The sequence below is a fragment of the Drosophila guanche genome, unplaced genomic scaffold (assembly GCF_900245975.1).
Source record: "Drosophila guanche unplaced genomic scaffold, DGUA_6, whole genome shotgun sequence".
Lineage (NCBI taxonomy): Eukaryota > Metazoa > Arthropoda > Insecta > Diptera > Drosophilidae > Drosophila > Drosophila guanche.
This window is the reverse complement of record NW_022995750.1, coordinates 315,288-334,195: the sequence shown is the minus strand read 5'-3', so window position 1 is coordinate 334,195 and position 18,908 is coordinate 315,288. Positions and strand designations below refer to the sequence as shown.

Here is an 18,908-nt window from a genome sequence, read left to right as displayed (position 1 = left end):
CTCACCTCACACCACACTCACTCACTTTAAGGGGGCTGGGCATTGGTATTGATTGCCCCAGACTCGACTCGCTCTCATTTGATTTATGTTTTCTACTAATTTAATGCAGAAACTCTTCTAATTACCGATAAACTCCGAATGTTCTCTCTTCTGAATCACTGCTTGCCCCACCCAGAAGCAAACCCAGCAGAAAAGAAAGTCACGGGAGTCAATAACACCTTTGTTTTTGCAGTTTTTCTCTCGCCTTTTTTTTTTTGATAACACCAATGCACACACACACAAACACACATTGGGCCAGGCCATTCACTTAAAAACACACACAAGAACACGTCTCATGTTTATTCAGATTTAGCATTGGTCACCGGGTCTGATGCTTTATTCGATCTCTACCTTTTTGCCCCTTGAGCAATGGGAATTTCCTTTTCTTTGGATTGTAAATAAAGTTTAGTTTTGAACATGCTCCAGGCTGCAGCAGTGTGACCGCGGAACTATCGATAAAACATACCGACACAACCCCGGAAATATACCGAAATATACTTGCATTTTCAGAATATACTGTATACTGTATACTGTATACTGTATACTGTATACTGTAATCTTAAATTATTTTCTTCGATTTGTATGTTCCATTTGACAATACTAACTAGTTAGGAGTATCCGCGCTAAAAATATAACTTTATCCGATTTATAAATCAATTCTCCACAAGATTGGCTAGTTTTCACGACTTTCTTTTCTTGGAATGTTTCCAAATTAAGTTTAAAACTAGAAAGTTCAGACAACAAAAATAGCATAAAACTTTACGTGAGTGGGATCGGAATTCAACGGCATTTGACAATTTGTTGCTTGTATGGGCATTTGTATATTAGTTAATATTAAAATTTCATTTTCAAAGCTTCTCTCAAATAATTATAATGCCTTTATCCTAGACTGACGTGTTTTATCTAGATATATTCTCGGTGCCTGCATAATTTTTTTGAGATGGCTTACCAACAGAGATAGCATGTTTTTGCATTGATTGGAGCCAACATTTCTTCACTACGAGGATATCCATCCCTCCAATGGTACCAATGTTGAGGAACAGTGCTGGTCCATACGAATTATGTTGCCAATGTTAAAATACGTAAGTTGGGATGGAATAAAGACTCATTGTTGCGATGACCATTCCCATGATGCAAGAGAGAAATATCCCTTCAAAAGAGAGAGAAAACCCCTACAAAAAAGAGAGAAACTCCCCGAGGGACATTTGAAAACCATGCGAATGGGACTTTGGATACCCTATATTATTGAATACACCCTAAAAATGGAATTAAATAGACCGATGAAATTCATACAATATATCAAAAACATACAACGAACTCAATTTCGCGGTCAAAATCCTCTGAAAAGTATATTTTATACCTTAAATGCCATATACCCTGGGCTGCAGCGACTTACCAATAAAATACCACCTAACGCTCAGAAATATACCGCAATATATTTTTTCAATTCTCATCAAAATACATACATACATCCTAATGAACGAACATTTCGCGACATGTCTCGACAGCAGTGTTGCCGAGTCACCTTTTTTTTCCGAAGATCTAGCTTTTTTCAATGTCGAATGTCGGACTACAGAATCGTATGTACACGTTAGTGTACTAACTAACGTATGGAATATTGAACATCTAGAATATTATGATAATAATATTTAAGGCTATTTGCGACTGACGATGACGATAGAAAGGAATCGATATTTGTTAGTGGTGAGGCAACTAACGATAATTGGAACTCAAAAATACTAGCTTAGCGATATTTTACATGTCTCTTACATGAACTTCTACACGATGAAATGAAATTGATATAAGTGCTTCCCCGTTGCAGAATGTTTCATTTTAAAATTTATTTTGCATCACCATATAACCATGGGAACAATTTTTTTTATTGGCAGCTTCTTTGCATTTTTGCACCATCGAAGCCAACCCTGCACTTGTTAATCAAATATCGCATGAACGCGATAGTTGAACAATGTTTTTACCGATTTTTTAACCATCCCCAACTAGTACTGAAAAAAAAGTGAAGCGTAAAAAACCAAAATTTATGGAAAATAACTTTTCAACATTATTTTATGTGCAACAAAGCCGTGGGAATCGAAATACGTTTACTAATTGGCACGCGCGTAGCGATCTCGCAGTGAATTTTGTGTGTGATATCTGTGTGTGGCGGCCGTCTTGCCTTGTTTCCGTCCTGGTCGCACAGACCAACCGAACAACAGCAGCAGCAGTCTAGGAGCCCAGTCGAGCCGCAACAACAACTACAACAACAATACATACGCACAATATAATATAAGCGACGTTGTCGCGCTGCGTCACCGTCAGCAGTGTGTCTGTCTCTGTCGTCTCGGCCGTCGTCGTCTTTCTCCGCTCTCCTCTCTCTGCTCTTCCTTTTTACATTTGCAAAGACACCAAATAAAAAAAGAAAACAGAAAATAAAGCAAATAAAAAGCAAAAGTCTGTTGCTTTTTTTGCCCAAAAACAGAGGTCGGTATAAAAAAAGGAGAATTGTTTTTAGTTTTTCCATCAATGATTTGTGCTTGTGGTCGTGGATAATGGTCGGTTGGGGGGAGGGAAGCAGCAGCAGCAACATTTATGCCAAATTCCAATAAACAGCCGTGGCCTTTGTTATGTGTGTGTGCGTTACAGACATCAATGCAAATACATATGTATGAATGTATATATGCTGTATGTTTGTGTGCAATGTGTACCCCCCACACACCTCTTAATTCACCATAATTAAAGTGTTTGGAAAGTGGAAAGGGGGTCGGGTGCCATGGACAGTGCCATATCGATGGAATATCCTTCGGAAAAAGGATGCTGCTGTGTTAATTAACGTCAATTAGCCACAATTTAGAAGCAACTTGGAATAATACGTTATGTGGAATACAACCATCATTGACATAAATCCATTTGGGAACGGTATCAAATATCTTTCTCCATCTGCAGCTTTAAACAGAGAAATATTAATGGCAGCATTTTTTTTTCCACACTCACACCCCATCGAATTATGTAGTAATGATTACGGGATTACTGGTCACACAGTTAGAAGTGGATCCGACATATGTATGTATGTAGCATGTGCGGATCGAGAATAGATTTAGCTTAAGGATCCACTTAATACCCTGCGATGTGCACTATCAAGTGCTACATTTGTAGGGTATTCCTCTCTTTCAACTCGATCGACTCTTAAGTGGTCACACGCACATACAATCGGTACACAACACATGTGTACATTTCCAAGAAATCTGCATTCTCATACCATTACCCCCTCGCACCACCAGCTACCGTGTGAAATGTGATGGTAATCTAATGTACAATTTGATAACTGTATTCGTGTCTAGACATGTTGCGCTGCTTGATCACTTGCTGCACCTCCTACCCCTGCCCATACTCGAGCCCCCTCCCCTACCTTTCACTCTCTGGCCGGCCTGGCACTTTGCAACACTCATACATCAGTGTACATACGTATGTATGAGTGTGTCGATGTGTGATGTGCATTTTGTCGATTTTTATTTTATGTACATTTGTTGTTTACAAATTTAGATAGAGAAAATTTGTACAGCCGGCAGCGACGGCGGCGACCATCCATCCATCCCTCCCTACGTCTGTCTGTCTGTCACTCGCCCTGTCCCTGTCCCCCTTCGACGTTGACATTTTCGCAAATTGTAAATGAATATGCTTTTGCACTTGTGTATGTGAGTGAGTGCGTACGGTATGTGTGTGTTTGCATTCGTAAATGTGTGTAAGTTCATGAACAGCACGTCGCAGTCGTAGTCCCAATACCCTTTCAAAACAAAGTATGACGTGTTCTTGATTATGTATGTCATGCAGAAGGGAAATACCATGATTATCATTCTATATATCCATATCTATTCGTATTTAGGGCATCAATGATACCTCCAAATAATTTAACCCCAATCGGTTCACTTTAGCCTACAACTGCAATAAGCGCATTCACTCTTCAAGGGTATTCCATGCTTCGGCCCCTTCCTGTATAGCCTTCCCTTCTTGTTTTGATTTAATTTCGCGGTAAATGCAATCGCGAACAATTTTTGCTCGGTACTCGCTGGCGGTATCGCTGCGTAACATGTCGGGGAATTTCGTTTGAAGCCTGAACGTACCAAGCAGCCAAAGCACAAGCAACAGCAACAATTGCGACAAACCCAATCGCGACGCCAGTGCTGGCGCCTACAGCGCCTCGATGTGCCCCCGCCATGCCCCCAGGGCACCAAAAGCCACATCTGCATGTGGGGCAATGACTAAGAGGCGGCCAGCAAATCCCTTTGGGAGCGGAAATGCCGTAGATATTTTGGACGATCCAATCCAATACTCTTTGTTGCTGTTGTTGGTTCGTCAAATCAGCTGCAATTGTTGCAGCTGCTGACGCAAGCGCCAACAGAACGACAAATGCAACAACAATTGTGCGGATTTTGCCATAAACATGCAAAATGATAATACCAATTGTTTATGCACATGCCCCACACCGAAGATCCGTAATAAATGATGGAGTCCGGGGGCACGTGGCATGAGGGGGTGGCTGAAGGGGCGTGACAATCGGTATAAGTGTGCGATAAGCAATAAGTTGGCTCCTCTCTCACTCTCTGCCGTCCTGCTGCACTCGATCTTGAGAGTTGCATTCGAGCGAGAAGCATATTCAATCTAACGAGTATCTGTAGTTTATCTTTAGCGAATAGTTCCCCTGCTGTAACAAGTTGTCTCTTATAATCTGTTACACTTTCTTTTCTTTTAATAGCCCCAATAGGATCTTTGATTTTTGATTGCGTTTCGGAACAGCCTCAACACGAATTACCTACCATTTGCCCTGCAGAGGCGATCGACTGTGGTTGCCAGCGCCGCTGCAACAGGATCAGCCTCCTCGTCCACGCCCGGCCAGCAGTTTGACCTAAATTCAACCAACAACAACAGCAGTAGCAACACTAGCAGCAGCCTAGACAACATCTCGCGGATACAAGCATCCTGGCCAGACAGGAGCCAGCAGCAGCAGCAGCAGCAACGACAGCAGAATCAGCAAAAGCGTTTGGCCACTGACGGCAGCATGTCGATGAGCATCACCTTTGGCACCCCCAACACACCCAACATAAGCATGGATCTGGCTGCACGTTCCACACTGGTGAAGGAGGGCTGGCTGATGAAGCGAGGGGAGCACATAAAGACTTGGCGTCAGCGCTACTTTGTGCTCCGTTCTGACGGTAGTCTGATGGGATATCGCAGCAAGCCGGCGGACAGCGCCAGCACACAGACGTCGGAGCAGCTACTGAACAACTTTACAGTGCGCGGGTGTCAGATCATGAGCGTGGACAGACCCAAGCCCTTCACATTCATCATCCGCGGCCTGCAATGGACAACGGTGATTGAGCGCACCTTTGCCGTCGACACAGAAATGGAGCGCCAGCAGTGGACCGAGGCCATACGCAACGTGTCCAGTCGCCTGAGCGAAATGGGAGAGATGGCCATGTCGCCGTCAGTGCAGACTGACATGGCCGACGTGGACATGGCCGGCATTGCCGAGGTGGAACTCTCCGAGCAGTTCTCGGTGCAGGGCACCACCTGCAACAGCAGCGGAGTCAAGAAAGTGGTAAGTATTCTATGGTAATTCTTTCATCCGTGGAGTGCGTGATTGAAAGCCTTATCTCGTTGTAGACTTTGGAGAACTTTGAGTTCCTCAAGGTGCTCGGCAAGGGCACCTTCGGCAAGGTTATCCTGTGCCGTGAGAAGGCCACTGCCAAGCTGTATGCGATCAAGATTCTCAAGAAGGAGGTCATCATCCAGAAGGATGAGGTGGCGCACACACTCACCGAGAGTCGTGTGCTCAAGTCCACCAATCATCCATTTCTTATTGTGAGTAACCTTCAAAGATGTTCGAGGTTTCCTTTAATATATATTCTCGTTTCCTTTGCAGTCTCTTAAATATTCATTTCAAACCAACGATCGCCTGTGCTTCGTCATGCAGTACGTGAACGGCGGGGAGCTCTTCTGGCATTTGAGCCACGAGCGCATCTTCACCGAGGACCGCACACGTTTCTATGGAGCCGAGATCATCTCGGCCCTGGGCTATCTCCACTCGCAGGGCATCATCTATCGCGACTTGAAGCTGGAGAATCTTTTGCTGGACAAAGATGGCCACATCAAGGTCGCCGATTTTGGCCTGTGCAAGGAGGACATCACCTATGGCCGCACAACGAAAACATTTTGCGGCACACCGGAATATTTGGCCCCGGAAGTATTAGACGATACTGACTATGGACAGGCGGTGGATTGGTGGGGCACAGGCGTCGTCATGTATGAAATGGTAAGTGAAGTCATAATCTGACATCATTCTTTGCTGATGCCTTTTAACCTTAACATTAACTTCTGCAGATTTGCGGACGCCTACCGTTTTACAATCGCGATCATGATGTGCTTTTTACATTGATATTGGCAGAAGAGGTGAAATTCCCGCGTAATATCACCGATGAGGCGAAAAACCTGCTGTCTGGACTGCTGGCCAAGGATCCCAAGAAGCGTTTGGGTGGCGGCCAGGATGATGTCAAGGCAATACAAGATCATCCCTTTTTTGCGAGTATTAATTGGACAGATCTGGTGCTAAAGAAGGTGCGAAATAAATGCGGGACATACATATGAAGGTCTAATCTATTTAATTTGGTATTCTTATGTGCAGATACCGCCGCCCTTTAAGCCTCAGGTAACATCCGATACGGATACGCGTTACTTTGACAAGGAGTTTACTGGAGAGAGCGTGGAGTTGACGCCGCCGGATCCCACGGGACCGCTGGGCTCCATAGCCGAAGAGCCGCTATTCCCGCAGGTACGAGGATTGGAGGGAAGAATCCTTATTTCTATAACTACATTTCTTTATTTTGCACTTTCAGTTCAGTTACCAGGGAGATATGGCTTCCACATTGGGCACCTCGTCGCACATTAGTACTTCCACAAGTCTCGCATCGATGCAATAGAACAACAGCAGCAACAAGAAGAGTTAAGCAACAACGTAACGTAGCGTAATGTAACGTAACGCAACGTGCTTGCACACACACCCACACCCCACACATCATGTTCTGCTTTCATCACCTCTATAAACTATATACCTATACCTACTATAGCATATAGCATTGGGAAAAATGAAATGAAAACAAAACAAGAAAATATTAAATAATAATAATAATAATTATGTAATTACACAGAAGAAAATGTCAAAAAGGCAAAAGGCTTTTCTTGCGACACAAAACAGAAATAATAAGGGAATTCAATTGATAGTAGCTTATTTTTGCATTCATAATATGAAAAGGGAGGGCAAAGGCAAAGGAAGGAAGCAATCGAAGCAACAGATCGTAGACCGTCGAAGCAGAGGAAATAATTTACCACATATGATTACACATATACATATATCTATATATATATCTATATACATACTTATACATACATCTAATAATTCAACACTGGGGGGACCGCCATCGCCCACCCAGCGTGCTGGGTGGACGGGGGTCTGGAGTGATTAGTTAATTAGTTACGACAACAACAAGCAAAAGAAAAGGAAAACCATCTGAACAGCACTTATAGGATATAGCGAACATTTAACTGAACAGCAACAAAAATCGAAATACACACACACACACACACACTCTACATACATACATACCCACTCGTATCTATACATTATTTATACTCCAAAGAAGCAAGAAACCACACAATAATTACGAGTTAAATATAATGTTAAAAATTGCCTCTAAAGTGCTGTGCTTCATGCAAAACAAAAAACTCTCCACAACAAAACACAGAACAGAGAACAGAAGAGCAAGGATAAATGGATAAAAATCAATTCAATGGATAAATTGCAGTTTGCAGCAACAATAACCACACTTGACGCCATTTTTTATTCTAATTTTTTACCACAACAAAATATATTTGTACATAAAAAACCTTGACAAAAATTACGAAAAGTGTCGCGTGGAAAATGGTTAAACCTTTGACACCCCCAAACAAAAATATATCCTTGTATAATTCAAAATTCATTCTTTGTCATTTAATTATTGGCATTGCAAAAAGTTCACAATGTAAAAAAAGGAAATGTTTTGTATTTGTAGAGCGATTTAGAAGCAAAAATACAAAACCCAAAAGAAAATGAAAATCAACCACAACAACAGACTTACACATAGTTCCACGAGGGAAAACTAAAAGGAAAAATGATATAAAAAGGAAAAACCCTAAAAAAAGAATTTTTGATATTTTTATATGCGCAATAAAAAAAAACAACAAAAGAAAAACTAAGAAAAAAAAAACAAAAAAAAAAAAAAAAAAAAAAAAAAAAAAAAAAAAAAAAAAAAAAAAAAAAAAAAAAAAAAAAAAAAAAAAAAAAAAAAAAAAAAAAAAAAAACAAAACAAAATATAGTTTTATATTTCAAAAAGAAAAAAAAAAAAAATATGAAAAGCAAAGCAAATTTTGTAAATAAAAAAAAATAAATAATAAAAGAAATCAAGTTCGGGCATTTCATCAACAGAAAGAAACCAATACAAGAAAAACGAAAGCATAATCTCTCTTCTATAGTATGTTAAACGAAAACAAAACCCTATCAATCGATGCAAACAATAACCAAGAAAAACTGAAAACTAAAAACTGAAAACTGAAAACAGAGAACGAAATGAAGAAAGCTAAGCGAAAATGAAACGATATGATGCCAAAGAAGCGGCAGAGTTATTAGCAAGGGGAACTCGAAGAGTGGAGAGAGAGAACCCATAGGTCGGACAGAGGACCAGTCTTGTGTTAGGACTTGTGATGCAGACGATGATGATGTTGATGATTCCGAAGGGCAGTAGGAGAACAGAGATAGACAGAGAGAGACAGAGAGAGAGAGCGAGTGATATCACAGCTTGGCGTTTTTGGCCCGACATCTAGGCTAGCCAATATCAATCTCAGATCGATCAAGCAATACATAGACACAATATAGAACCCTCATAAGCATGGCTTACTAGACATACTAAAACCCAAGAAAACGACTCGTCGTCACGTAACAGAGACTACTCTTCGACTACTCCACCCTGTTGCCCAAAAAAACAAAACAAAAGAAAACCGAAATCCAAAATCCACTTTGCTAGCAACAACGTGGATAAGTGGAGGTAAGATATTGAAACATCTATCTATAGTGTAACCCATAACCGAATTGAAAGATGGCATTTCCCCAACAAAAAGGGAAATAATCTATAGAAATAGTTGACTAAGTTTACTGATTTTTGTAAGAGAACTTTTTTGATTTCGATTTATCAACAACACACACGAACTGCAAAAACTACAATGTGTTCTGAAAGGATGAATGGTATAGGAGGAAAACATGGTTTGAAAACTTGACTATATACATATGTGTTTAGGGAGATATATCCAGTCAGATCTTAGATCAAGTCGAGGGCAACTTGAGTTGTTTTTTGTATTGTAAAGAGGGAGCGAGGAGAGAGATGAGATGAGATGAGATGAGCGAGAGAGTGAGTGAAGAAGGAAATCCCCCCTAAATACCCAATCCCGAACCCAGAATATAACCGAAATATTGATTAGGTGTAATTTTTTGATAGGCGAATTCTTGCAGAGTTCGCACAGTTTTAAATACTAATAATAATAATATTTACTAAATAAAGATAAAACCTTAAGCTGATTTATTGAAGAGGAGGAGAAACGATAAGAAGAACGATTCAAGATCGTAAAATATATTATATATTATATTATATATTGAAGTGGACTAACGACAGCATCAACTGAGCAGCAACCATGTAGATAATTGTACGATCTGCAGAGTACTATAATGATAACGATTAATTTATACGCGCTTACGCATACCAACATGCATACATTGCGAGAATATATATTATACATATACATATACATATACATATATATATATATGTGTATACGTACATATATACGATAAAAGGTGTGTATGTATATTATACATGCATTCAAAAAACCAAGTTTATTATACAGTGAAAAACATTATAATAATAAAACATACATAAAACCAAATGAGGTTGTAGTTTTTGGAAGGGGGGAGAGGCATTTTGAACTACTCTCTGGATTTAACTTCGAAGTGAGCCAGTTAATAGATTATACAACTATTCTGCTGTAATTTCCAAAGGATTTGTTCCACAGTAAATCTATGTTAAGCTGCCACCTATAAGAGCTCCACAAGCACTTAAACCCACTCTTCTTCTCTACGGAAAAATTGGGTCAGGAAAACTATGCGAAAAGTCCACAAGTGGCAGGAAGGAAAAACTCACTGGACAAGCGCCAATGACCGACTTAAATATTCGGGAGCAGCTGAAGCTGGAGCTGGAGCTGGAGTTGGCCACCTCCTCTATTCCAAGTGCGTGCTAAGCCACAGTCGCAGTCCCAGTCCCAGTCCCAGTACCAGTCCCAGCTCCAGCTCCACTCATGGGATGTGGAGAACGCGAACAATGCGTTTTGTCCGATGATTAATTGCAACGCAATCTTGGAGGCCACGAGAGTCGAGAGCCGAGGCCGCCGCGCTGTCAGCTTTCCCCCGTCCAATAGTAGGTAGATGTACATACTGGAGTCTGGTGTATGTACTATACGTATATGTACGACTGCCTCTGTGAATGATATATAGACAGAATGTGTGTCGCGTATTAAGTTGAGACACAAAGCTATTAATTTTTAGCAAAACAAAACGGAGCCCAACGGATTCGAAGTTACATTTTTTGCGACCAGAGGTGCAACGAAAGCGAAAGTGAATCTGAATCACATTGAACTTGATTCGGATTTTTGGGTGTGGGGCTGCAAGTTGACAGATCTGGGTTGGGTTGCATCCTTAAGCTAATATTGCACTGGGTTATGACAGCAAGCCGCAGCATTGATGATGTGCTCAAGGGGTGGCCGGAGGAGAGGCCTAGCCCTAAGTGCTTAGGAAAAGTGCGATTTTTACTTTCCCTTTTTCGATGCGATGCGATGCGATGCGATGCGATGCTGAGCTGACGGATGAGACCACGACAAATGAAATGGCAAACACCAAATCCAAATGAAAGGCCCAAAGCCATTGGTTGCTTGGAGGAGAACGAGGCGAATTTTAAATGCTCTTAGGAAGAGATTTTGAATGAGATATTGGAAATATATAGCAGAATTCTCTGGGAATTTATAGAAATAAAAATGCCATAGCCATGGGCCATACCAACTACGAACGTTGGAACTAGAAGCATCTTATTGGATAATTAAGAATCTGCAGGACTAATGGTTTCCGATTGAATCTATGATTGCGATGAAGTGTAAAGATAATATTTGAGATGAAAGATCTTAAGTAAGATCTTAGATAAAGAATCTCTAGCTACAGCTTCAGTTTGTGTGGAGTCTTAACCTGCAGATCTTTACTGATCTCTACAATATTTGTGGCTATACCCTTTACGCTCTCATCAGTCTTTAGGGAAGTTTGACGACTGGCTCGTTGCGGCTCGTTTGCTTTGTTCGCCACGCGTGTTTTTCGCGCTTTTCATTTGCCAAGCGGAGATTTTCCTATTTTCACCTCTGGCAAAAGCCAAAGCCAAAGCCGAAGCCGATGCTCTGGGCTGTTGGCTGCCTTGGCTGTTGCTTTATAGTAATGTGAAAATTTCTTAAAACTAGAAAACTAACAAACAACTATTTGCTGGTGCAGCAATGGCAGCAATGGCAGAGGGGGGCAGCATTGTGAGTATGTGCTGGCACTTAACAACTCTGTGGCTACTCCATGGCCACTCGGGCAGCCGGCAGAAGAGTCTAGGAAAACAGCAGAAGAAAAGTGAAATACATCAAGGCACGTCACATCCATCAGACATTTATGAGCAGCACGAGAGCACGCCCCATCTCCCAGTTTCAGTTGCAGACCCAGACGAGACGAGATCGGAGCAGGCCTTAGAGGTCCACCAAAAACAGGCTTCCTTTCGGACTCTAAACTGCCAGTTCAGTTCAGTTGAGGCCAGACCAGACCAGACCAGACCAGACCCGACTAGACCCGGCCCAAAAGCCCAGCCAAAGCGTGGCTAATGAATTGAAATTGTTTAAAGAGCAGAAGTGGAATGGGTTGGGGACTGGTGGTGCCTTGGTCTAAGTGTCGTCGCCTTGCTGCAATAGAAAATTATTGAAAAACTTTCGTTTATTTAATTACACAGAGGCCTAGACCCAATGCCTGTTGCCAGCTAGAAGCGGCTACAGCTGGAGGTTGGCACTGGGACTAAGACTGAGACTGAGGCTGAGGCTGCGGCTGCTGCAGACACGTCTCAGTCTTTATGGGTTATGACCATATGAGATCCATAGGGCAAACACACACAACACACAATCCAGCATTCAACATTGAACATTGAACACATCCATCGATGACTCTCTGACTCGCGGACATCGACAGGCGGCATTTGAGTGAAAATGATTGATTGATTGATCGCCATTTCGTACGTAGTATGTATGTATGTATATGTATATAGCAATCATGCTTGTCGGCATCTGCTGTTGTTACTCCTTTTCGGTGTCTGTCTGTCTGTCTGTCTGTCTGTCTGTCTGTCTGTGGGGGCAATTATTTATTTGTTTCTCGCATTATTTTTGCAGATTTCGCCGCGAAATTTCGTTTATTCGCTTTTAAGGGGTTCGATCCGATCCGATCGGATCGCTTCGATCCATGAACAATCGTTGATTGAGAGACGTCGCGACGTACGACATCGAATGGGGGAATTGGTGGCTCTCCAATCTGCTGGCTAATTGCCGCTGAAGCTGAAGATGTAGCTGCAGCTGGAGCTGTAACTGTAGCGGGGCGGTGGAAAGTGTGATCCACTTTTTCATCAGATGATGCGTTTCCCATGATCCACTGCGAGTGCTGTCTGATGATCTGCTAATTATCTGCTGATGGCAACTGGTTGAGCAATTAACGCGCACAAGCAACACGCAGCTAAAAGTGATTAAAAAAATGATGAGAAATTATGTGGAGCACTTGAGCTCAGAAAGGATGTGTACTAGATCTGTGCCGAGAGTGGAATCTCTTCCAAAGAGGACCCTCTTCAATGATCTTTCGATTCATTATTCATTGCCAATGAGTTGCTCCGATAAACCTCTTGATAACCTCATATTCTGGTAACCTTGTTCAACTTGGAGTATCTCGGGATATGTCGGTCAGTTTCGGTAGCAAGTTGCAGTAGCGAACAACAACAAACAGACATTTGTTTTATCCACCAACAAGCAGAACACATTTCACCTAGATGGCTTGGCCCACTGAAAACCTTTTCAACTTTGACCGCATTGCGGATATTTTGGCCATGTTCAACAGCTCTTTTCTGTGTGTGTGTGTGTGTGTGTGTGTGTGTGGATTGGCTTCGGTGCACATGTCAAGCCCCCAATGTAGACCCACTGCGCTGCTCCTCCCGCATGTTAAACATAATAAAAAACGGGTCAACATGGCACACATCTCCAGCACCAACTCCAACTCCACCACCACTTGTACTCCCATTCCGAAGGCAAGACAGGGGCTCTACGTTCTGGTCATCACGGGGCAGCCGCACCCGAGCAGGAGGAGGAGCAGGGAGCAGGCAGCAGGGAGCAGGGAGTGGGCAGTGCAGACACCAAATATAGACGTTGGACAATTTCTGAGCATGCCATGGCAGAACGCCTTTATGATTATATGACCGCTGCTGCGACTATGACTATGACTATGACTAGTCGTAGTTGTAGTTGTAGTTTTAGTCGTAGTCGCAGGCAGGCGACATACACCATGACAAAAAAAAAAAGAGACACACAAAAAAGAGAGCCATGTACGAGTTGTTATAAGCGATAACCTAGAAAGAGAAATAGTAGTAGGAAACGAAAAAGAGGTAGAAATACTTGCAACATATTCTTTCCATCTTGGATACCTGGCAGTCAAACAGGGAGAAGGGTTACCTATGGCTTGTAAATGGAAAAAACACTAGAAAATATCCCCCAGATACTGCAATTTCAGTTAAGGAATTTAAGAGGAGTTTTTACTGAACAGCACAACATTCTACAACATTTGTTAGCAATAAATAAACTAAACCTTAGTAAAGGGTATTTCAAATTCCATAACTTTCTTCTTTGTTCTTTGACTTTTTTTCATTACTTAAGGGGAGGGGAATCGGCATGGAATGGCATGGAATGAGTTGGTTTGGGATGTGCTTTTTTTTAGAGATGTTTTAGGTTGTGGCCTAAGCAGAAGAAAGCTGCTCGAACACACCTTGAAAATGTTCGGAAAGTGTGCGGCCACGACAAAGATTCTAATTGCAAAAACTGGACAACACAAACAGAACAGAGCAGAGCAGAGTAGAGCAGACCCCATCGAAGATGGGACAGACCAAACACCCCAGAGAGAGGGAGAGATAGAGCTTGGAGCGGGATACACTCTGTAGGGATACGCTCGGGAGTGCACGCCGTGTGAGGTAGCTGCTGCTGATGACGATGATGGGCTGACTGATGGGGAATTAGTATGGGTATAGGATGAGGCATGTGGCATGTGGCATGTGGCATGTGGCATGGGCATGGGCATGGGGGGGAGGGATCATCTTAGCCGGGAGCTAATTCTGCCGTTAGCCAGAGGAATCAATTTCCAGATGCGAGTCTCTTGCGTTTTGTGGCATCTTCTTCCCTAGTAGGTGTGCCTCTCATCGCCATAGATATCACGTCTCGTCCGCGAGTGTGGACAATGGACTGTGGACTATAGAGTGTGTGTACATAGTACCCATACAGCACCTTTGACTGGGGAACGGCCGAGACGACGGCCGAAGACCGAAGACCGAAGAGCGAAGACGACGGCGACGGTGGCGGCGCCTTGCATGTCCGGCTGGACGGCCTACATGTCCACCTTGCAGCTGCCATTATGCAATGTCACGATTCGCGAGCGCGCATAATGAACTTTTGATGTTGTTGCTGTGTGTCCAAAACACTCACCAACACACACACACATACTCTCACTGTTGCAGTCACTTGTTGCAATGCAAGAGTGTATCTATGAGGTAGGTAGGAGGTAGGTGCCGAATCAGATGCAATAAGCAACCGCTCCGGTAGGAGCAAAGCAGCTGACTGCTAGAGATGGTCAGAGGTGAGTACCTTAAGGAGTACCCCAATAACATATAATTTCTATTCGATATTATAGAAATTTCGATGGAAAGAAGACGAGAAGCAACGAATCAAATATCAAAGTTCTAGCATAAACAAAACACCAAATTTTCCCCTGCAAACATCGTCGCCAAAATGCAAACCAGAATCGTGATTGGACCCTTGCACATCTCTGACACCCACCAACACTGCCAGAAGAGGCCCCGATACAAGCGCAACCACACCACCACCCAGCAGTAAACCCAACAACCTTATGGACTATAAGACTTTGGAGTAGAGAGGGGAACTTGCATATGATCCGAAACACGAGCAGCGTTGGTAATTGCTAAATAAACGTTTTGTAGGGTTTGAGCTTTGGGTTTTACTCTTTTTTGTCTGCTGATTTCTGCTTGGCGTTTTTCAAATTTGGTAGTTGGGTTTTTATTTACACGTCGCATTGGGTGGCATTGAACTCCCCGTTGGGATTGAATCCCTAGCCGTTAATGCGCCAAAATGGCAAAAAAAAAACAAAGCAAGAGCTGTGTACACTGCACCGAACCCATCATCATCATCATCATCATCATCATCATCATCATCATCGTCGTCGTGGTCATTGCATTGGCAATCACAGTGATCTTGTGGCTTATTTAAGGGCCTGTTCTTTACTTTCACATATCTGCATCTCTCTCCAGCCATTTGTGCCCCTTTTTGTGTTCTCAGTTTTTTGCTGTTGTTTTCTTTTACAACTGCTGATTAAGCCCAACACCGTGGCATCCGAAAACGTGCCACATTTGGCAAGTCCCTAACCACAGTCCGAATTCCGAACTGCCCTCCTCTCTGCTTTAGCGGGTTTTTCGAGATGTTGTGTCCCTTTTTGATTGGCGTTTGCTGATTTCGGGGCCTGTCCACTGACAACATAATATTAAAGCCAATTAAGGCTAAATTTATGCGTACAGCACTTGGCCAAGACCACAAATGGGGAGGGTTCTGTCGGTTCTGTCGGTTCTTTCTCTCTCCTCTGGGTCTGCAATTGTTGGGTCTGCAAGTGGATCGAAGCGGCGTGGATCGGGCATGTTAACTGCCAAAGTAAACATTTCCTTGTTCTCGGCATATTTTGGGCGCATTTCTTAAATGTGTGCCCCAATGGCAATGGTTTGGCAATGGGTTGTGGCTGTTGCCACATTGCTGATGCCAAAGCTGCTGCTGCTGCTGCTGCTGCTGCTGCTGCTGCCCGTGGGCTGATATGAGTTTTTTTTGCTGTTGCTCCTTGGTTGTTCCAGGGCATAACTGCAGTTTTGTGGCAACATGTTAATTTCTTTATTCCCAGCCTTGGACAGCATGTGGGCTGGTAGTAAGTACTCTGGGGCAGGGTACCTGTCCCAGTCGCTTTCTTTTGGCAAGTGGTTAGCGTCCGTTCCCAGCAATGTGGGCGCTGAAAACTGACAGGAAATGTAGGCAAAAATAATCACAAAGATCGGATATTATCTAATTAAATTAAATTAGCTTTGGATAAAGTATATTTTTAATGCATTCCTCCATCGATTCCTCGTTGATTTTCATTATCCAATCAGCGTCTAATATTTTCCATCCAATAAAAAGAAAATCAACAGAAAAAACCACTGATAATCTTTTTCTGCGATGCCTGGGCCACTCTTGGGATTATCAATTAGCATTTCTCTGCTCCATAAAATTGTGTAAGATTATGTGCCTAATCCGAGAACTCTTTTTAATTCCACTTGCTTCAATCTCACTCCTCCCAATGCCGTTGATTATGCAACAATGCCACAGACTGGGTCACACGGCACATAACTTAATTATTAACGTGGCCATAACGTTCCTCCACGTACGGGTCCGAGTATATGGGCCAGAGCATATTGCATTTCATTTCATATGCAACGATCTAAAGCGGAATGGAGTGATTGGGGGTATGGGGTATGCCACCCATGAAGCGCTCGAGGTGTGGATGCCCCATGTGGAGAGGCCAGTGCCACCGTTACAATATCAGCGAGCAGCCAGCAGCCAGCAGCGGGGTGTCTACTCATGCAACATTGCAATTAATTAAATTTTATTTTTAAATAATTGTTTTTAATTAAATTTCTTGAAGATTTTTCTTTGCGCAAATTCATGCAACACCCCAAGCGGCAGCCAGATGAACGGACATCAGCTGTGGCTGTGGCTGTGGCTGTGGCTGTGGCGAGGGTGCATCTGCCTCATGATCATGCAATCATTGAATCATTCGAGTATGAGTGATGTTGCAGCAGCAGACAGATGCGAGTAGCAGCCGATTTCTACAGCTTCTAAGAGTCAGAGGCCAATGAAATTTGCGCTTTCCCATCGCGATGCATGTAGCAGGATGAGTGGATGGTTGGGTGGGTGCATTCAACTACATTTTAGGTCTCTGTTTTGGGAAGTTCAGTGATATAACCAGCAATGACAGGCTGGACAGCAGCAGACTGTGGGCAGTGACTGTCTGTGGTGCTGAGTGGCCGCAGTGGCATGTGGCAATTAATTGGAGCATGCGAGTGCCAGTCAGGGAGTCAGTGCACCGCAGCACCAGCAGCTCCAGCAGCACCAGCAGCACCAGCGTCGTTGAACCAATTTCCAAATCAGCATCCATCCAACTAGCAACTGCAACAAGTTGCCCCAAAAATGTGACTGCACTGCGCTCTCATACATAAACCATGGCATGGCCCCGGCGTCCAGTACCATATATAAAATGAAATATATTTTTGCTGCAGTTATTTCTGCTCTTGTTTTTGGGTTGCGTGCAAAGTGCGATGATCTCTGTGGAGCGGTGAAATTTTTCAGTTCAGCTCAGGCGGTTAAATTGGTCAGTGAGCAGAAATCAAAGGCAATGTCCCAGGCAATGAAATGCCCGAAATGTGGGCTTGATTAAAAGGCCATGTCCAAAAAGATTCCCCCATTTCTGCCCCAGTCCCTGCCCCTGCCCCTGCCCCAGCCACATCGCTGCCACCAATCACGTACTGGAAATGTTTTCGCTTTTGGATAGCGGGAGAGAGAGAGAGAAAGGTTGTCCCGGTTGATGTGAAATATCACTCCGTGTCCGAATATCACCTGCCACTCGACTGAGGCGAAACACAGCCTCCAGTGGTCCCTTGGCCAACTTTCCTTTCCGTTCTGTTCTTTCGGCAGGCCTCCGCCGGCACCATCAACATTTGGCCAATTTAAAGTGGCATCAATTATTGCGAAACCATTCATTAACCGACCAGTTATCCCTCATTTCCAGATCGCTTATCGCAGCCCTAAACCGAGAGGAAGACACATCCCCATTCCCATTCCCATTCCCACTCCCATTTGCAGTCTCATCCTCAGATTTTCTCTCTGTCTGGCTTGTGCCACCGCCTGTGGGAATTGGGGTCACGCATGAGCTGAAGTTTTCGGACATGGAAAGTCTGGACTGGACTTGGCAGAGATTAAAGCCACTGATGAGGGTACACACTGCACTCCAGCTAAGACTGAGATAATGTTTAATGGGGGAAATTTGCACTGTATTAAGGATACTTAAGGGGTTGAATGGGAAACAACTTTCTTCAGGAATAATCGCTTGCTTATTGCAATTATTACGTGGACTCCATACAAACAATTTGTTTTCCATTCTCTGCCACTCGAATAGTTCCCTTGAAAGATCTCCATAAGCATAGGCCCATCAACAAGTTCATAAATTTCCATTCACCGCCCCCAACCCATGACAAAAATCTGGCAAATGTCCCCAAGGAAGTTGGCGCCAAATTTATTCAGATTGTCTTGTTTTGCTACCATTTACAGCAGCCATAGCAGAGCT

The 18,908-nt window shown here is 43.2% G+C and overlaps 2 protein-coding genes across 4 annotated transcripts in view; one reads left to right on the top strand and one right to left on the bottom strand.

Moving 5' to 3' along the window:
* LOC117586456 (unconventional myosin-XVIIIa) overlaps positions 1-474 on the bottom strand; it is a 32,826-nt gene extending 32,352 nt beyond the window's left edge. The window contains exon 1 of one of the 2 annotated variants that reach the window (XM_034276502.1): positions 391-474. The gene's annotated coding sequence lies outside the window, so the exon portion shown is untranslated. The remainder of the gene's footprint in view (positions 1-390) is intronic. The other variant, XM_034276501.1, reaches the window with a different exon arrangement.
* A 4,332-nt stretch (positions 475-4,806) lies between these two features.
* LOC117586459 (RAC serine/threonine-protein kinase) lies at positions 4,807-7,189 on the top strand. 2 transcript variants are annotated; one of them, XM_034276510.1, is made up of 7 exons: positions 5,067-5,081; positions 5,118-5,629; positions 5,695-5,892; positions 5,954-6,343; positions 6,412-6,645; positions 6,713-6,859; positions 6,924-7,189. In XM_034276510.1, the coding sequence occupies exons 2-7, from the start codon at positions 5,138-5,140 to the stop codon at positions 7,005-7,007; spliced, it is 1,545 nt and encodes a 514-aa protein (XP_034132401.1). In that variant the 5' UTR covers positions 5,067-5,081; positions 5,118-5,137; the 3' UTR covers positions 7,008-7,189. The 2 variants fall into 2 exon arrangements, with proteins under 2 accessions (XP_034132402.1, XP_034132401.1); XM_034276511.1 differs by having other exon boundaries at positions 4,807-5,629.
* The last annotated feature ends 11,719 nt before the right edge of the window (positions 7,190-18,908 follow it).

Bases quoted from the DNA above. Each gene is read 5' to 3' on its own strand.
- LOC117586459 (XM_034276511.1), top strand. From the start codon at position 5,090: ATGTCGATGAGCATCACCTTTGGCACCCCCAACACACCCAACATAAGC. The intron at 5,630-5,694 runs GTAAGTATTCTA...ATCTCGTTGTAG, and splicing joins GCAGCGGAGTCAAGAAAGTG to ACTTTGGAGAACTTTGAGTT. The intron at 6,646-6,712 runs GTGCGAAATAAA...TCTTATGTGCAG, and splicing joins CAGATCTGGTGCTAAAGAAG to ATACCGCCGCCCTTTAAGCC.